The sequence below is a fragment of the Pleurodeles waltl genome, chromosome 5 (assembly GCF_031143425.1).
Source record: "Pleurodeles waltl isolate 20211129_DDA chromosome 5, aPleWal1.hap1.20221129, whole genome shotgun sequence".
In the NCBI taxonomy this organism is placed as follows: Eukaryota; Metazoa; Chordata; class Amphibia; order Caudata; family Salamandridae; genus Pleurodeles; species Pleurodeles waltl.
In genome coordinates, this window is record NC_090444.1 from 1,526,644,196 (window position 1) to 1,526,663,263 (window position 19,068).

The window sequence follows — 19,068 nt, forward strand, 5'->3', positions numbered from 1 at the left end:
GTATTACCGCCACTTCTCCACCGACAGCCAGGATTGTAATGAGGGTCTTTGCCACACTGCAACAGGCCAGTAAATACTTGAAACACAACCGTGAGAGGAAGTCTCTGCAGCGCCATGCCCGCGCTGAACAGGGATTAGCCTCCTCTCTGTCAGACCAAGACTGAGCTTGCGGGGAGCTGAAATTACAAACCACTGAGCAGGATATGGGCAGCTCTCATGTGGAAGACAAGGAGAAGAGCTGCCCTTACGCGTCCCCAACATCCAATAACGGTCGCTCAAGAGAGAAATCAGATGAACCACAGCACATTGGAGATAACAGAGAGCTATCCAGCTTTTGTCCTCCCTGGGCCTAACACAGCATGACCGGGCACCCTTTCTCTTCATGGAGGATCCTGTGAGACAATCTGGCTGAGACCCATTGGGAAACACCCAATTACCCTTGAATATTCAACGGTTAAAGTCAGTATTAATGGTTTGAGATTTCAAAGGGAGGGTTATACTTGACGGAATTGGGCCATCAATGTGGGAGGGGGAGAGAAGGGTAGATTAATTATTAGCCACTGCTACACAGCCACACACCTCAACCACACACATCAGGCCTTATTGACAGGCTATGCGTAGCGACCTCACCAGACAAAGACCATCCCATATCACCAACACTAGATGACAGAAAACAGAGCGGAAACCCAGCCAACTAGAACTGGCTGTACACTAAATTACATGGAACATGCAGGGGTTGGGCGATCCATGCAAGAAAAGAGACATACTAGCATACCTGAAAAGACACAATACGCACCTAGCACTGCTACGGAGACTAACTTGCACCCGGGCACAGGTCTCATTTGCAAAACGATGGGCTTCATATCAGTAATATGCCACCTTCTCCTCTTACTCCCGTGGCACAGCAATTCTAATATGCAAAGGCACCTCGTACATACCGCAAGGTGCTAAAAATGATCCACAAGGAAGATGCAATATCATCTGGGGCAGAACAGTGCAATGGTCAATCACAATAGTTAACTGCTGCACGCCAAATGTGCATGACCCCACATTCGTTGATACTATCTAGGAGACTTTAACCTGCCAATATAGCTCCTCCTCGATACAGGGACTGGGGCGGTACCCTTCTGCAACAGAGCTGTGGAGCGCCTGCACACCGACATAGCTGCACATGGGGTGGTGGATAGCTGGAGCTGGCTACATCCGCACGACTGGGAGGGCACATTTTACCCTGCCGTACATTCCAGCTGGCCTAGATTGGACTATTGGTTCATATACCAATCTATGGTACCCCTGGCCCCACACACCTGGCCCACACATACTCTGACCACTCTCGGGTCTCTAATAAGCTAGCAATACCTGCTGTTGCTTCCCCACTTAGTACTTGGTGACTATCCCCAAATTTGCAATTGGATGATCTCTTTCATGAGGAACTCAAGAGGGAGATAGTGGAATTCTTCAATGAGAACAAGGACATGGTACCCAAAGTAGGCATAATATGGGAGGCCTTCAAGGTTACACTGAGAGAAAGTTGTCAAGCATAGGGTATTGGAGTCCTACGTGATATCCAGTCCACCCTCACTCGCATAGAAACAGAAATCAAAGATTTAGAAAATGCTCTGGCTACAATGCATACTGCTGACATAGCTAGGCTACTAATGGAGCCATTGACAGACTATCAGGAGACAGCGGAGCGGGAAGTCCTAGTCAGGGGCAAATACGCACGGGCACAGTCTTACGGAGAGGGGGAGAGACCAGACAGGGCACTAGCCAATACCATTCGCATGACATGTTCAGACAACACCATATTGGAGATACATGACCCATCTGACAATATACTTAGGGATACCCCTGACATACTTAAGACATTTGTGGCATGTTATGAGCAACTATACTCCTCAACTAGATCAACACCCCAGGCACAGATAGATATCTAGAGGATGTAGCATTAGCTTGACTTAGAGACTCACAGCTGGAATTTCTTGCAGGTGAACTAGAGCACAATGAGATACGTGAAGCTGTAATGTAGCTATAGTTAGGCAAAGCCCTGGGACCCGATGGGATACCAGCCGATTTCTAGAAAACCTATGCAGCCAAACTTGTCCCATGGCTGGAAAGGAAAGAGGTCTATACTGAGGCTAGACAGGAGAGGATACGTCCCCCCTCAATGAGAGCGGCCCTGATCATCACAATACTAAAACCAAGCAAAACAGCCTTTAGCTGCGAGTCCTACCACCCACTATCACTCATCAACTGTGATACAAAGATTCTAGCTAAAGTGCTAGCCAGTGGACTAAGTCTATTAATGACATTCTTGACCAGACCAATTGGGGTTTGTCCCAGGCAGATCCAAATGCCATAACTTGCACACATTCTTTGCCCTATAACCAAGCATAGACCCTGAAACTCCTGCAGCAGCAATATTCCTAGATGCCACAAAGGTCTTTGATTCCCTAGAGTGGGATTACTTAATGATAATACTGGGACGTATGGCTTTCCCCCCGCATATACGGCCTGGATCGCATTATTATATTCCAGCCTGTTAGCAACCTTGCAGATCAACGGAGTCCGCTCTACGTCCTTCCGCATAGCAAGGGGGACCAGGAAGGGATGCCCACTATTGATGCTGCTCTTTGCACTTGCAATGGAGCCACTGGCGACCAAACTTTGTCAGCATCATAACTACTTAGCTATCTGTACACCTAGCAGACTTATACTAATCTCAATATATGCAGATGATGTAACACTATACCTCAGAAACCCAGCAGAGAGCCTAAACCCCCTGCTACGGACATTTGTAAGATTTGGTCACATGTCCGGTATTCAAATAAAATGAGGAAAACTGCACATTTACCCTTTGACTGCAAACACGCCCTGATTCAGGTCTGATTTTCCCCTTCAATGGACAGACACGAATCTTCGCTACCTGGGCATAGAGCTCACCCGATACAAGGAAGAACTAATGCGATTAAGCTATTTATTTATAAATCATTAAATTGTATCATTACTTTATTTACTGTTCAAAAACATTTTAATAAATTACACTTTAAAATATAACAAAATAGAAACTTTGACAAATAAATTATGTATAAATTGTATTAATTTGAAAAATAAAATAATTTTAAATATTCAAAAAATTCTGAACAGTTTAATATTTTAAATTACTTTTTAAAATGAATAGTCATTAAAAATGTAACATGTTTTTAACTAAACTATCGATAAAAAATTGCTCATTCAATAATTTATTTTTTCATTGTAATATTTAACAAAATATATTAGTTCAAAAAAATTATGAATTGAAATGATCTAAAAATAATTTACAAAATGCATATTAAGATATATCACCTTAAAAATAATTAGTAAAAAGTGAGTTTTTAAAATCTTTCCCCACCCTTATCTCCTATTAACCCAACATACTGTTCCTAAAAATCTTTTTATATAATTAAATAAAATACATCGAAGCAAACATTAAAATGTTAACAATACCACAAAATCTAAAACAAATATTACATTGCACAAATATTAAACTGAAATGTAATACACTACATACAATTTTACACTGAAAAAATACGATATATGCTAAGATATTTCCTACATCGATATTTTTAACATTGATATTATAAACAACACTAGGAAAGATATTTTTAACTTTAATGTTACTTACCTCCATATTAGGGAAGACCCGATATTCTCAACACAATATTTCTGTATCACAAAATGTTTTATTCAATATTTTGTCCAAACACCTTGCACAACATGTCTGAATGTTTAGTCATCTACTCTAATAGGTGCAGATGGTTGGCAACCTTGCTTGCTGTTGCAAAAACTTGCATCTTGTGCCAATGGAGATAACTTACATCCCTGTCCCTGAATGAATAGGCTGGTGGAGGTGACTAGAGTTGCTTCTTGTAAACATATTATCTATGGAAACAATGACCAAGTATCTTTACTTGATAAGATTTGGGAACCCTTCCTTAAACCTCTGTCTTCTAATACACCACCCCAAAAATATTTGACATCTACTTTTTAGATGGCTGACAGATGATTGTCCAATTTCGACTACTATGTTCACAGTTGGTGGAATTAGTTCTAACTGGGGGGTTGGCCTATACCTAGGTCCTAACTTGGGACATTTGCTGCTCTATGGCACAAGAGTGATGTGAGAAGAACTGGTTGATGCTATTTTGGAAGGGGTGTGATATAGCAGAGTGGGACAGCAGGTGGATGGGACTCGTGCATTTGGTACCATTTAATGTAAGTTCTGATGAAACTTTTATATGCTGGATCACATTGTTCACATAGGGCCAGATGTACGAAAGGATTTTACACATATTGTGTCTATGGGAAAAAGCTTTTGTGCATATGGCCCATAGTATTGAGAATTGCATGGATGGAAGCTCTGCTGTCTTTTTCTTTAAGAACGATGAGTAGGTCTGACTCTCTTATACAGAGAATAGGAATTTGACTGTCCTCTTTTAATGAAAATGCAAATATATAATTGTTGCAGACTAAAAAAAACTTCAACCTATCAACATAGGCACAGCCTTGCTTTCTACACGCTGTTTAGATGCCCTGATCGAGATTAGCCATAATCAGTAACTCTTTGTTAGACCTGACAGCCTTAGGGTGGTCACCCCTAACTTTTTGCCTGCCTCCCTCCACTTTTTGGACACTGTTTTTGCTGGTTTTTAGAATCTGCGCACTTTACCACTGCTAACCAGTGCTAAAGTGCATATGCTCTCTCCCTTTAAACATTGTAACATTGGATCATACCCAATTGGACTATTTAATTGGCTTATAAGTCCCTAGTAATGTGCACTGTATGTGCCCAGGGCCTGTAGATTAAATGCTACTAGTGGACCTGCAGCATTGGTTGTGCCACCCACTTCAGTAGCCCCTTAACCTTGTCTCAAGCCTGCCATTACAAGGCCTGTGTGTGCAGTTTCACTGCCACTTCGACTTGGCATTTAAAAGTACTTGCCAAGCCAAAAACTCCCCTTTTTCTACATATAAGTCACCCCTAAGGTGTGCCTGGGTCACCCCTAGAGCAGGGTGTTGTGTGGGTAAAAGGCAGGACATGTACCTGTGTAGTTTACATGTCATGGTAGTGTAAAACTCCTAAATTCGTTTTTATACTACTGTGAGGCCTGCTCCCTTCATAGGCTAACATTGGGGCTGCCCTCATACATTATTGAAGTAGTAGCTGCTGATCTGAAAGGAGTAGGAAGGTCATATTTAGTATGGCCAGAATGGTAATACAAAATCCTGCTGACTGGTGAAGTTGGATTTAATATTACAATTTTAGAAATGCCACTTTTAGAAAGTGAGCATTTCTCTGTACTTAAATCTTTCTGTGCCTTACAATCCACGTCTGGCTGGGTTTAGTTGACAGCTCCTTGTGCATTTACTCAGACACACCCCAAACACAGGGTACTCAGCCTCACTTGCATACATCTGCATTTTGAATGGGTCTTCCTCGGCTGGAAGGGTGGAGGGCCTGCTCTCACACAAAGGACTGCCACACCCCCTACTGGGACCCTGGCAGACAGAATTGAACTGAAAGGGGACCTGGTGCACTTCTAAGCCACTCTTTGAAGTCTCCCCCACTTCAAAGGCACATTTGGGTATAAAACAGGGCCTCTGCCCTACCATCTCACTTCCTGGAGAAGAAACTTGTAACCAGAACCTGCATCCTGCCAAGAAGAACTGCCTGGCTGCCCAAAGGACTCACCTGACTGCTTTCTCTGAAGGACTGCTGCCTTGCTGTTGCCCTGCTGCCTTGCTGCTCCCTGGGTGTGGTGAAGTAGTGCTCTCCAAGGGCTTGGATAGAGCTTGCCTCGTGTTCCCTGAAGTCACAGGACCAAAAAGACTTTTCTCTTGCAACTGGACTCCTTGTGCGGTGAAAATTCGACGCACAGCTTGCTAAAAACGACACACAGCCTGACCGCGGTGAAAAATTCACCGCACGCCGAACCGGGACGACGCAGCTCGACTTCGCAAGGAAAAGATCGACGAGGCGCCTGCGTGGAAACTAGACAAAGCATCGACGTGTGCGGCCCGAGAAATCAATGTACACCCCCTTGTTTCCACGTTTCTCCTCCGCTGCGGCCCTTTGCGGAGATTTTTCACTCAAACCAGGTACTTTGTGCTTGAAAGAGACTTTGTTTGCTTTTAAAAGACTTAAGACACTTTAAATCACTTTTCAGTGATATCTTTACATGTTCTTATTGCATCTTTGATCGTTTTGAACTACAAATATCCAGATAAATATTATATATTTTTCTAAACACTGCGTGGTTTATTTTTGTGGTGCTATATTGTGTTATTGTATGATTTATTGCACAAATACTTTACACATTGCCTTCTAAATTAAGCCTGACTGCTCAGTGCCAAGCTACCAGAGGGTGGGCACAGGATAATTTGGATTGTGTGTGACTTACCCTGACTAGAGTGAGGGTCCTTGCTTGGACACGGGGTAACCTGACTGCCAACCAAAGACCCCATTTCTAACATTGGTGATCAGCTGTGAGGATAGGACTTGTATTTGTGCAGTGACATACAGTAGCTAAGTATTTCACTACCTACCCACAGTTGAAGGTCATCCTGATTTTTATATTCTTTCTGCAATTTCATTTTTCCTGTCAATTATTTTACCAAAATCCTCACTCAACATGTCTCAGGCTGGGTCTCAAGCAGGAGATTTTGACCTAGCCCTGCTGGAGACATACACTGTCAAACAGCTGAAAAGGTTTTGCAGGGAGATGGGAGTACCCACCCAAGGTGCCTCCAGAAAGGAGGAATTTCAAAAGGCGCTGAGGGCCTGGGCAGAAGCCCATTCAGAGGAGGGTGCTGAGGAGGAGGAACCAGTAGATGGCTCTCCAGAGGATTTTTTGCCTCTAGTGGATGTTACCACTGCAACTGTGCCCCCTGCAAAACCAGGGAGCAGTGTCTCTGATCAAAGCCTGACCGCAGAGGAAAGGAGAGAGGAGAGAAAGTTTCAGTTGCAATCGGCAAGGCTACAAATTGAGGCTCAACAGGAGGAGAGGAGGGCAGAGAGAGAAGCCAAGCAAGCTGAGGCTGAAAGAGCAGCCAAACAGATTGAAGCTGAAATAGCTGAAGCTGCAGCTGAGAGAGCTTTGGCTGAGAAGAAACTGTTGTTGGCTCATGAACTGAGTCTCAAGGAGCTGGAGATCAAGGCGAGACAGCCTGAGTCCAGCAGTAATGGTGGCAGCATACAGACAGGACCTGCTGGAGAAAAGAAGGTTTGTATACCCAAAAATGTGGTGCTCAGTTTTGTTGTGGGAGATGACATAGATAAGTGGCTAGCTGCTTATGAAGTTGCACTATGGGCTCATGAGCTTCCTGAAGGGCAATGGGGTACATCTATGTGGAGTTATGTGCCAGCACTGGGGAGGGACACACTTCTCATACTGGACACAAAAGATCAAAACACATACCCACTTCAGAAAGCCATTTTACTTGCCAAGTTTGGGCTGACCCCTGAGGGACACCGTCAGAGGTTCAGGGCCAGCACCAAACAGTCCACACAAACATGGGTAGATTTCTTTGACTTTTCAAGTAAGGCACTGAATGGATGGGTGCGGGGCAGCAAAGTAGATGATTACAAAGGGTTATATGACTTGATTCTGAGAGAGCATATGCTCAGCATTTCTTTTACAGAGTTGCATGAGCACTTGGTAGATAGTAAGCTGACTGACCCCAGGAAGCTTGCTGAGAAGGCGGACCTCAGGGTTAGCAACAGAGTGTCCAAAAAGGCATCTGGGGGGGACTCCCACTAAGGTGGACAGGGTTCCCAACAGAAGAAAGAGGGGGGAGAAAAACTTAAAGATAAGGAGTTCTCAAAAGGCCCCCAAAAGAATTCCTAATGGGGGGTGGATACCATTGCTCTTCTAGGTTTGCAAAGAAGCCAGGGTATTTTGATAAAGCATTAGGGAAATTCATCCCCAGATGTTTAGAGTGCTACCAGTTTGGACACTCTAAGGGCGACACCCAGTGCCTCAAGGGGGCACAGTCCACCACTGGACAGACACCTGGGTTGGCTAGTGTAGCGCTCAAGGGGGAGACAGTCCCAGCTAGCTTTGGGAAGCAGGCAGAGGTTTCCCTAGTGTCCCTGGGAGAAAGAGAGATGGTGCCTAAAGCCCACATGCCAGAAAATACTTCAAAGTATAGGCAGTGGGTCACCATTGATGGGCAAAGGGTGGAGGCTCTGCGTGACAGAGGAGCCAGTATAACTACTGTCAAGATTCAGCTGGTGTCATCAGAGCAGATAGTCCCAAATACATTCCACCAGGTCATAGTCGCTGACAATCGTGAGAGTCACCTACCCGTGGCTCTGGTTCCCTTTGAGTGGGGGGGTCTCTGGTACCCTGAAAGTAGCTGTGATTCCTGCCATACCTGTAGATTGTCTGTTAGGCAATGATCTTGAGCATACTGCCTGGAAAGAGGTAGAGCTCAGATCCCAGCTGGAGATGTTAGGTTTGCCTGAGTGGATCAGCATGACCACACGGTCCATGGCTGCCCGGGAAGGGGTCAAGGGGGTCTGGAGCCTGGATCAATGGCCCAGACAGCGGCCAAGAGGAAGGGCAAGAGGCGCAGGAAACCCGCCTCAGAAGTTCCCACAGTGGTGGATGGGGCTCCTGAGGAGGAGGAGGCCCCTGAAACCAACTGGGGAAGACATAGCTGACCTGGGTAATCTACCTGAACTTGCTGGCTGGCAAGTAGAGGGTGGGCCAACCAGGGCAGAATTCTGCAAGGCACAGAAGGAATGCCCAACCCTTGAGGGTCTGAGGCGAAAGGCCACAGCCCAAGCCACAGGTGATGCCTCTGGCACTCACCATATTTACTTGGAGAATGATCTCCTTTACAGTGAGACTAAGGTTCCAGGTCCTGGGGCAGCGCGTGTGCTGGTAGTCCCCCAGTGTTACCGGGCCTTCCTACTGGGTCTGGCTCATGACATCCCCCTGGCAGGACAGCTGGGCTAAGAAAAGGCCTTTAACAGGCTTGTCACCCACTTCCATTGGCCCAGTATGAGGATAGCCTCAGATAATTTCTGCAAAGCTTGCCCCACCTGCCAGGCTAGTGGGAAGACAGGGAAACAGCTTAAGGCTCCCCTGCTCCCACTCCCCGTCATTGGCACCCCTTTTGAATGGGTGGGCATCGACATTGTTGGTCCCTTGGACCCCAAAACTGCCTTAGGCAACAGGTTTATCCTGGTTTTGGTGGACCATGCCACCCGCTATCCAGAGGCCATCCCTCTGAGAACAGTGACTGCACCAGTGGTGACCAGAGCCCTGTTGGGAATATTTACCTGTGTGGGATTCCCTAACGAGGTTGTGTCTGACAGGGGCACAAACTACATGTCTGAGTACATGAAGTCCATGTGGGATGAGTGTGGGGTGACCTACCGGTTTACCACCCCCTTATCATCCACAATCCAATGGGCTTGTTGAGAGATTCAACAAGACCCTGAAGGGCATGATTAGTGGCCTGACTGAAGCCATGAGGCGTGAGTGAGACGTCCTCTTACCATGCTTGTTGTTTGCTTTCAGAGAGGTGCCCCAGAAAGTGGTGGGGTTCAGCCCCATTGAGCTTCTCTATGGTCACCCTGTCAGGGGACCTCTAAGCATTGTTAAAGAAGGCTGGGAAAAAGCTCCCAAGACACCTCCCAGGATGTGGTCAGCTACATGCTGGCCCTCCGCAACCTAACCCAACGCTTCTGGAAGCAGGCCAAGAGTAACCTCAAGGCCAGTCAAGAGGTGATGAAGGAATGGTATGACCGGAAGACCACTCTGGTTGAGTTCTCACATGGAGACAAAGTTTGGGTGATGGAGCCAGTAGAGCCCAGGGCTCTCCAGGACCGCTGGACTGGCCCCTTTGAGACCAAGGAGCGTAAAGGGGAGGCCACTTACCTGGTGGACCTCAAGACCCCTAGGCACCCCCTAAGGGTCCTCCATCACAACCGGCTCAAACCTCACTTTGAGAGGTCTGAGGTCAGTATGCTCCTGGTCACAGATGAGGGAGTGGAAGAGGAGAGTGAACCTCTCCCCAACCTCCTTTCTGCCAAAGAAGGTGATGAGTCAGTGGAGGGTGTCATTCTCTCTGACTCCCTGACTCTAAACCAGAGAGGAGACTGCTATGAACTGTTAGAGCAGTTCTCCTCCCTGTTCTCCCTTACTCCTGGACTGACCCACCTATGTGTTCATGACATTTACACGGGTGACAGTCCCCCTGTGAAGAACAAAATTTACAGATTATCAGATAAGGTGAAGGCCAGCATCAAGGAGGAGGTCTCCAAGATGTTGACTTTAGGGGTTATTGAGAAATCCAGTAGTCCCTGGGTCAGCCCTGTGGTGTTGGTTCCTAAGGCTACTGCCCCAGGTGCAAAGCCAGAACTCAGGTTCTGTGTCGACTACCGGGGTCTCAACTCAGTCACACGGACTGATGCTCACCCCATCCCCCGAGCTGATGAGGGTGGCAGATCGCCCTGACTGAGGGGGCTAAAGAAAGATCAGCATTTTCCACACCTGATGGCCATTACCAGTTCCGGGTGATGCCATTTGGGTTGAAAAATGCCCCCGCTACCTTCCAACGGTTGGTTAATGGGGTCCTAGCTGACAAGGATGCCTACTGTGCAGCCTACCTGGACGACATAGCTGTCTACAGTTCCAGCTGGGAGGAATACCTGCTCCACCTCAAGGAGGTGCTTCAGGCTCTGCAACAGGCAGGCCTCACCATCAAGGCTAGTAAGTGCCAGATTCATCAGGGTTCCATGGTGTACTTGCACACCTAGTAGGTGGGGGCAAGGTGCAGCCACTCCAGGCCAAGATTGAAACTATCAAGGCCTGGCAACCACCTAGAACACAGACTGAGGTGAGAGCCTTTTTAGGCCTCACTGGATACTACTGCAGATTCGTCAAGGGCTATGGTACCATTGTGTCACCCTTGACAGAACTCACTTCCAAGAAACAACCTAGGTTGGTGAATTGGACAGAGGCTTGTCAGAAAGCCTTTGATTCTCTGAAGAAAGCCATGTGCACGGCCCCCTGCTCAAGGCCTCTGACTACTCCCAGGAATTTATTGTGCCGACAGACGCTTCAGAGCCTGGCATAGGGGCTGTTCTAGCACAGCTAAATGAGGATGGCTCAGACCAACCAGTAGCCTTTCTTAGCAGAAGGCTATTACCACAGGGACAGAGGTGGAATGCTATTGAGAGAGAAGCATTTGCTGTGGTCTGGCCACTGAAGAAGTTAAGACCCTACCTGTTTGGGACTCACTTCCGGGTTCAGACAGACCACAGGCCACTCAGATGGCTCATGCAGATGAGGGGTGAAAATCCAAAACTCTTGAGGTGGTCCATTTCCCTACAGGGGATGGACTTTACGGTGGAGCATCGCCCGGGAATTGACCACGCCAACACTGATGGTCTCTCCAGATACTTCCGCCTTAGCGATGAGAGCTCCCAGGAGGTTGGGTAGCTCTCCCCACTTTCAGCTAGGGGGGACACATTTTAGACCTGTCTGCCTTAGGGTGGTCATCCCTAACTTTTTGCCTGCCTCCCTCCACTTTTTGGACACTGTTTTTGCTGGTTTTTAGACTCTGCACACTTTACCACTGCTAACCAGTGCTAAAGTGCATATGCTCTCTCCCTTTAAACATGGGAACATTGGATCATACCCAATTGCACTATTTAATGTACTTATAAGTCCCTAGTAATGTGCACTGTATGTGCCCAGGGCCTGTAGATTAAATGCTACTAGTGGGCCTGCAGCACTGGTTGTGCCACCCACTTAAGTAGCCCCTTAACCTTGTCTCAGGCCTGCCATTTCAAGGCCTGTGTGTGCAGTTTCACTGCCACTTCGACTTGGCATTTAAAAGTACTTGCCAAGCCTAAAACTCCCCTTTTTCTACATATAAGTCACCCCTACGGTGTGCCCTAGGTAACCCCTAGAGCAGGGTGCTGTGTAGGTAAAAGGCAGGACATGTACCTGTGTAGTTTACATGCCCTGGTAGTGTAAAACTCCTAAATTCGTTTTTACACTACTGTGAGGCCTGCTCCCTTCATATGCTAACATTGGGGCTGCCCTCATACATTATTGAAGTAGTAGCTGCTGATCTGAAAGGAGTAGGAAGGTCATATTTAGTATGGCCAGAATGGTAATACAAAATCCTGCTGACTGGTGAAGTTGGATTTAATATTACTATTTTAGAAATGCCACTTTTAGAAAGTGAGCATTTCTCTGCACTTAAATCTTTCTGTGCCTTACAATCCACCTCTGGCTGGGTTTAGTTGACAGCTCCTTGTGCATTCACTCAGGCACACCCCAACCACAAGGTACTCAGCCTCACTTGCATACATCTGCATTTTGAATGGGTCTTCCTGGGCTGGGAGGGTGGAGGGCCTGCTCTCAAACAAAGGACTGCCACACCCCCTACTGGGACCCTGGCAGACAGAATTGAACTGAAAGGGTACCTGGTGCACTTTTAAGCCACTCTTTGAAGTCTCCCTCACTGCAAAGGCACATTTGGGTATAAAACAGGGCCTCTGCCCTACGACCTCAGACACTTCCTGGAAAAAAAACGTGTAACCAGAACCTGCATCCTGCCAAGAAGAACTGCCTGGCTGCCTAAAGGACTCACCTGACTGCTTTCTCTGAAGGACTGGTGCCTTGCTGTTGCCCTGCTGCCTTGCTGCTCCCTGGCTGTGATGAAGAAGTGCTCTCCAAGGGCTTGGATAGAGCTTGCCTCCTGTTCCCTGAAGTCTCAGGACCAAAAAGACTTCTCTCTTGCAACTGGCCTCTTTGTGCGGCGAAAATTAGACACACACCTTGCTAAAAATGACGCACAGCCTGTTCCGCGATGAAAAATTCACTGCACGCCGAACCGGGACGACGACGCTTGACTTCGCAAGGAAAAGCTCAACGCGGTGCCTGTGGTGCAACCGGAACTTCGACGCACGGCCCACCAGATCGACGCACAGCCGACCTGGGATGACGATGCCTGACTTCCAGAGGGGAAATCAATGCAGCGCCTGCCGTGAGGGAGAAATTTCCCCGCATTGCCCACTGGCACGACGCAGAACTTGTCATCAAGCCCAGGATTTCACGCACAGACTCCGGGGTGTCTGAAAACCCCGCAACCCGTAGAGGATCCACGACCGAGTGCCGGAAATCGACGCACAGCCGTCCCTGCATGGAAATGAAACGAGCTTCGACCGTGTGTGACCCGAGAAATTGACGCACACCCCCTTGTTTTTACGCTTCTCCTCCTCTGTGGCCCTTTACGGAGATTTTTCACTCAAACCAGGTACTTTGTGCTTGAAAGAGACTTTGTTTGCTTTTAAAAGACTTAAGACACTATGGGGGTTATTCTAACTTTGGAGGAGTGTTAATCCGTCCCAAAAGTGACGGTAAAGTGACGGATATACCACCAGCCGTATTACGAGTTCCATAGGATATAATGGACTCGTAATACGGCTGGTGGTAAATCTGTCACTTTTCCGTCACTTTTGGGACGGATTAACACCTCCTCCAAAGTTAGAATAACCCCCAATATCACTTTTCAGTGATATCTTTACATTTTCCTATTGCATCTTTGATCGTTTTGACCTGCACATAACCAGATAAATATGATATATTTTTCTAAACTCTGTGTGGGGTATTTTTGTGGTGCTTTATTGTGTTATTGTATTATTTAGTGCACAAATACTTTACACATTGCCTTCTAAGTTAAGCCTGACTGCTCAGTGCCAAGCTACCAGAGGGTGGGCACAGGATAATTTGGATTGTATGTGACTTACCCTGACTAGAGTGAGGGTCCTTGCTTGGACAGGGGGTAACCTGACTGCCAACCAAAGACCCCATTTCTACCACTCTTCTATTGATTTCTGCATATTGGTAAACTGCTTCGAGAGCTTTAAACTGTTTTGTAAAACAAGAATAATTCTGACAGGCGTACTTACTTTTGAATTGTTTATTTTAACGTAACTAGTCTATGAATGAAGAGAAGATGATGTAATGTATATTCGTTCTGGAGTGTGGCACATCCTTACACACTAACACATAGGGGGTCATTATGAACACAGTGGGATTCCCCGCCGTGTTCATGCTGGTGGTCTAAACACAGACCTCCAACTGGTTGAAGACCCCGCCAGCCCAATAATGAACATTCCACTGGGCTGGCCGGCGGAAACAATGTTTCCGTCAGCCAGGCCAGTGAGCAGCCATCAATGCCGCAGTGCGGGGGGTGCAGCAGCACCCGTCGCGCATATCACTGTCCGTAAATCGGGCAGTGGCCTGCGTGACAGGGCTGTGCATGGGGACCCCTGCACTGCCCTTCTGCCAGCCTTTCCCTGGTGGGAGAAACCACCAGGGAAAGGCTGGAGGAACACTGGTTCTTTATCCAGAGGGCAGCGCTGCTTGCAGTGCCGCCCTGTCGGATAGAGAACTCCGCCATTGTCAGGCTGCCTAGCAGTGGCGGGCTCAGATTGAACATAATATGGCGGTCCAGACCACCATGCCGATGGCAGTCATTTCCGCCACTGCCGGCATGGCGGTCTGGACCGCCATGTTCATAATACCCCCTTAGTCCTCAAAGTAAATAAAGTATTTCTGTAGGTGCAAGTTCCAACTCACCCTTTCTGGACTACATAAACATAAAACATCCCCGAGAATGCATAAAAGGTGTGCGCATTGCGATGCTAATATGAACATATGGGCACATTTAATGTGGAAATACCTGAAGCTGTACATTTACCGGAATGGGATAATCCACAACTTGAGATGAGCTGCATGTGTCAAGGCTGAAAAAATAGTTAGTCTTCACAGTGACATCAGGATAAGGAGTTGACAAGGGGAACGCCTTTCTATTTACAAATGATACAAAATGTGTTTATTTATGTACTGTTGTCATTTATATGTACTTTATTTATAGGATATCCTGAAAATAATTGATGTTGAGTAAACTTGAAGTTGTAAAAGTCTCTCTGTAAATGGTTCCTTATGACAGCAGAGCTCGATTTTGATATTCAACTGGTTTACCTCGTCTCTCACTGTTTAGCTTGTTTTACATTTTTCATAAAGTGTTGTTCATTCCCACATCTTTTCCCAAAACATCTATTACTATTTTTAATGTGTTGAAATTCCATATATAAAGTATTGTATTTCTTGTGAATTTTGGAGAAATTAGTCGTACATGTTTGGGCGATGGTGGGCTTGACTGTATGTGAGTTGTCCACATTCTTCTTCATTCTAGTGAGTCAGGCATGCTTAGAACTAAATATCAGTTTGGTGTATTTCTTTCTAGCGATATCCTGTGGAATTCCTGAACCTCCAGGGAATGGTTCAGTTATGGGAAATGAGTTCTCTTTAGGCAGCAAAGTGATTTATCAATGCAACGAGGGCTTCAGACTAGAGTCAAGTCAACAAGCAACAGCGGTGTGTCAAGAAGATGGATCATGGAGTAACCAGGGGAAGCCACCTGTTTGCAAGCGTAAGTATGCACATCTTCTTGAGATAGTACTTGTGAATATATTGCTTTTACAACCATCGCTTCATCACAGCTTTGGACTCCTAAATGTCACTGAAAATATTGTTTGTGCTTCTCTTTCTCTGACCTTGAAATACCAAAGTAAATAATCAGACACAGTGAATACTTAAAACAAGACCAGCTTGAATGTTAAACAGCATCGGCAGACTACAAATATGACATAATTACAAATATTAACCAGTTAATGAACATTTGTCCAATTGATCATGTAGACTTCAAAAGTGGTTTAATGTGGTGTAGTGCTTTTTTTTCCTTGTATTTCTTTCGCTTCGGGGACCGCTACCTTTCTGCAGTCAGTAAATTATCAATGATTTCTGACCGGATTTCGTTTGCAAAACCTTAACAAATATCATTCCTATTTTGTGTTTGGGAGGAACGTCCTGAACATGTCCATTCCAAATACTGATGTGGACTTTGGCCGCAAACCGAAATTGTGATTCGATAATATGTTACTGAATCGTGGTTTGTAGTTTTTACATGCCAGAAGCCCATTTTGCATTCGTGGGCCAAATTAGGCTGATTGCGACCTAAACAAAGTTTGCATATTGGGCCCTTGATTCACAAAACAAGAAGGTTCACATGTAAGTGTCCTCTGATATCCAGGCCTCTACACATAGAAGTGAATGTATGGTTTCACATGCATTCCTGGTGATTGTATGCTGTTTTCCACCCAGTGGGTGCATCAAAATATGACTCCATGCGTTTAGTGAATCATCCGGACATATTTACTTCATTGTTACCCTGATGCAAATTCCCTATGTCTAGTAGTGCATATTTGGTAGTAAACATGTTCTGTATGGAGCTTTGACAAAATGTGAAGGCTAGGGCAATTGGGGCAGAGTTAGGGGGTCATTCTGACCCTGGCGGCCGGTGGCCGCCAGGTCCACCAACCACGGGAGCACCGCCAACAGGCTGGCGGTGCTCCCACGAGCATTCTGACTGCGGCGGTTCAGCCGCGGTCAGAAGCGGCAAGTCGGCGGGCTCCCGCCGACTTACCGCTGCTCGGGGGAATCCTTCATGGCGGCGGAGCGCTCTCCGCCGCCATGAGGATTCTGACAGCCCCTACCGCCATCCTGTTCATGGCGGGAAACCCGCCATGAACAGGATGGCGGTAGGGGGTGCCGCGGGGCCCATGGGGGCCCCTGCCGTGCCCATGCCAATGGCATGGGCACGGCAGGGGCCCCCGTAAGAGGGCCCCGCAACACTGAAATACGCGACGGGTGCAACTGCACCCGTCGCACCCCTGCAACTATGCCGGCTCAATTCTGAGCCGGCGTCCTCGTTGCAGGGGCATTTCCTCTGGCCCGGCGGGCGCTCTTTTGGAGAGCGCCCGCCGGCCCAGAGGAAATGTCTGAATGGCCGCCGCGGTCTTTTGACCGTGGTGCGGTCATTTGGCGGCGGTACTATGGCGGACGGCCTCCGCCGTCCGCCATAGTCAGAATCACCCCCTTAGTGTGAAATATTGGAACTTTTTGATGTTACAGTCGTTAGACATATAGGGCTTAAGTCTGAGTCTGGCATTCACTAGACCACTGCTGCTGTGGTGGTCTGACCACTACAATATGACCCTGCAAGGTTGCACGCAGTGCCACCCTGCTGATAATAACCTGGTTCTCTGCCACCCTTTTCATGACGGTTTCACTGCCATGAAACTGCTGGTGGAGAACAGGTGCAGAGGGTTACGGGGGGGGCCTGCACTGCCCATGACCGTGACATGGGCAGTGCATGGGTCCCACTGCCCAGCACCCTTGTAATGTGTACTGTCTGATGGTGTGCATTCCGAGAGTGCTGGTGCCCACTGTGTGTGGCAGCATTGCCGCCAGCTCCAATATGAGCCAGCGACAATGCTGCCACTGTTTTCCGCTATGCTGACGGGTGGAAAGCTTGGTTTCTGCTCATCAGCCCAGTGGGAAAGTCATAATGAGGTCGGCGGGGAGGTTGTCACTACTGTGGCTGCCAACCTGTTGGAAGCTTGGTGGACAGGTGTTCTCATCCGCCAAACTCGTTGTCAGGCCCATAATTTGGAATGCGGAAAAGAGACCCACACCACAAAAGATTAACTGTGTCAAAGCTGCCTAATAATGGGCACAGGAACTGAAAAATCTTAAATTGATAAATATTAGAGCATAGTATAGTAGATTTTATCATTTTGGAGTCAGCAAAAGAAAAAGCATAGTAAAGAGAATACAGTGAAAACATCATTATTGGTCTAGCCATCTGACCCTGAGACTATTAAAGTGAAACTAATACATTTATGATATGAAAGCATAGCAGGATGAAATCACAATTTTGTTTGGAAGTCAAAGAATAAAAATAGCTTAAACATGTTAAATTCCCAATATCTTTAAAATATTATTGAGGAACAAAGAGTTACCCTATAAAGAAAATCTGACTTTATGCATCCCACACCTAGATGCATTTGCCTTGCAATCCAGCTCTTGCAGGAGGTATGGTAGACTCTAAATTGTGTTGAACCCACATTTAATCTCATATTACTATATGTATGATCACAGCAGGCCCAGGGAGAGAGAGAGAATGAGACAAGAAAGAGAAATCAAGAAGCTAAGCATCATCACACTAGCTGGTTGCACAGGTGGGTAAGTCTGCACTGTGGGAGCACTGATACCTAAACGTAAATGGGGATATTTAGTATGACTTTGGAGAGGAACCTGGAGTTTATCATTAGATATTGTATATTATACACCTTATGACACTTCATATTTACCACTCTCTATTCTATTCCCATATTTTGGCTATTCCCCCTGTGTAAGAAGTTGTGTTATTGGTTGAGAGGAGTGCAAGCCCTACTCAAGCAATAACCACAATTCTTGTAAAGGTGAAGCATAAAAAGTCACAAAATGAACCTGTGCTTAACCTTCCTGGGACTTGGCAAAAATGTTGTCAGACTTAACTTAGAATGAATTACACCCAATCAGTATAACCACAGTATGAATTTTCAACATTTTCAGTGAAAAATAGTGTAGAAAACAGCATAGCAACATCTCCAGGTATCTGGTCCAGCGAGACCAGGAAAAAGGGCCTGATTTAGAGTTTGGCAGAGGAGGTTAGCCCATCACAAACATGACGGATATCCTTCTGCCGTATTACAATTCCCTTTTAGCCTCTGGAACTTGCAATGTGTCGGATGGGATATCTATCATGTTTGTGACAGAGTAACCTCTCCACCAAACTCTAAATCAGGCCCGAAGTCACAAGTTATAGATGAACATGATGGAATACGAGTCAGGTTTAGTCACTAGGTTCACCCAAGAGTTACCTTCACACCTAGACGAAATTCTGAAGATTTCCTGGAGAAGCTAGAGCCCACAGAGGGGCCAGACAGCAGGCTGTAGTCGAGAGAAGGTGCTGGTGGCTGTTGAACCTGCTGAAGATTTCTATCTTCAAACTTAGAAAGTTTTTTGGAGCTTGATATGCCCCAGTGGGAAATGATGCAGGCTGCAGCCATAAAGGGCTCCACGAGGATGGATACCATTGTTGAGAGGA

General features: G+C 46.6%; 1 protein-coding gene across 1 annotated transcript in view; it reads left to right on the top strand.

The window, feature by feature from the left end:
• CSMD1 (CUB and Sushi multiple domains 1) overlaps nucleotides 1–19,068 on the top strand; it is a 5,088,256-nt gene that overhangs the window by 4,326,081 nt on the left and 743,107 nt on the right. The window contains exon 50 of the mRNA XM_069235813.1: nucleotides 15,322–15,507. Within this exon, the coding sequence (XP_069091914.1) occupies nucleotides 15,322–15,507 (186 nt within the window). The remainder of the gene's footprint in view (nucleotides 1–15,321; nucleotides 15,508–19,068) is intronic.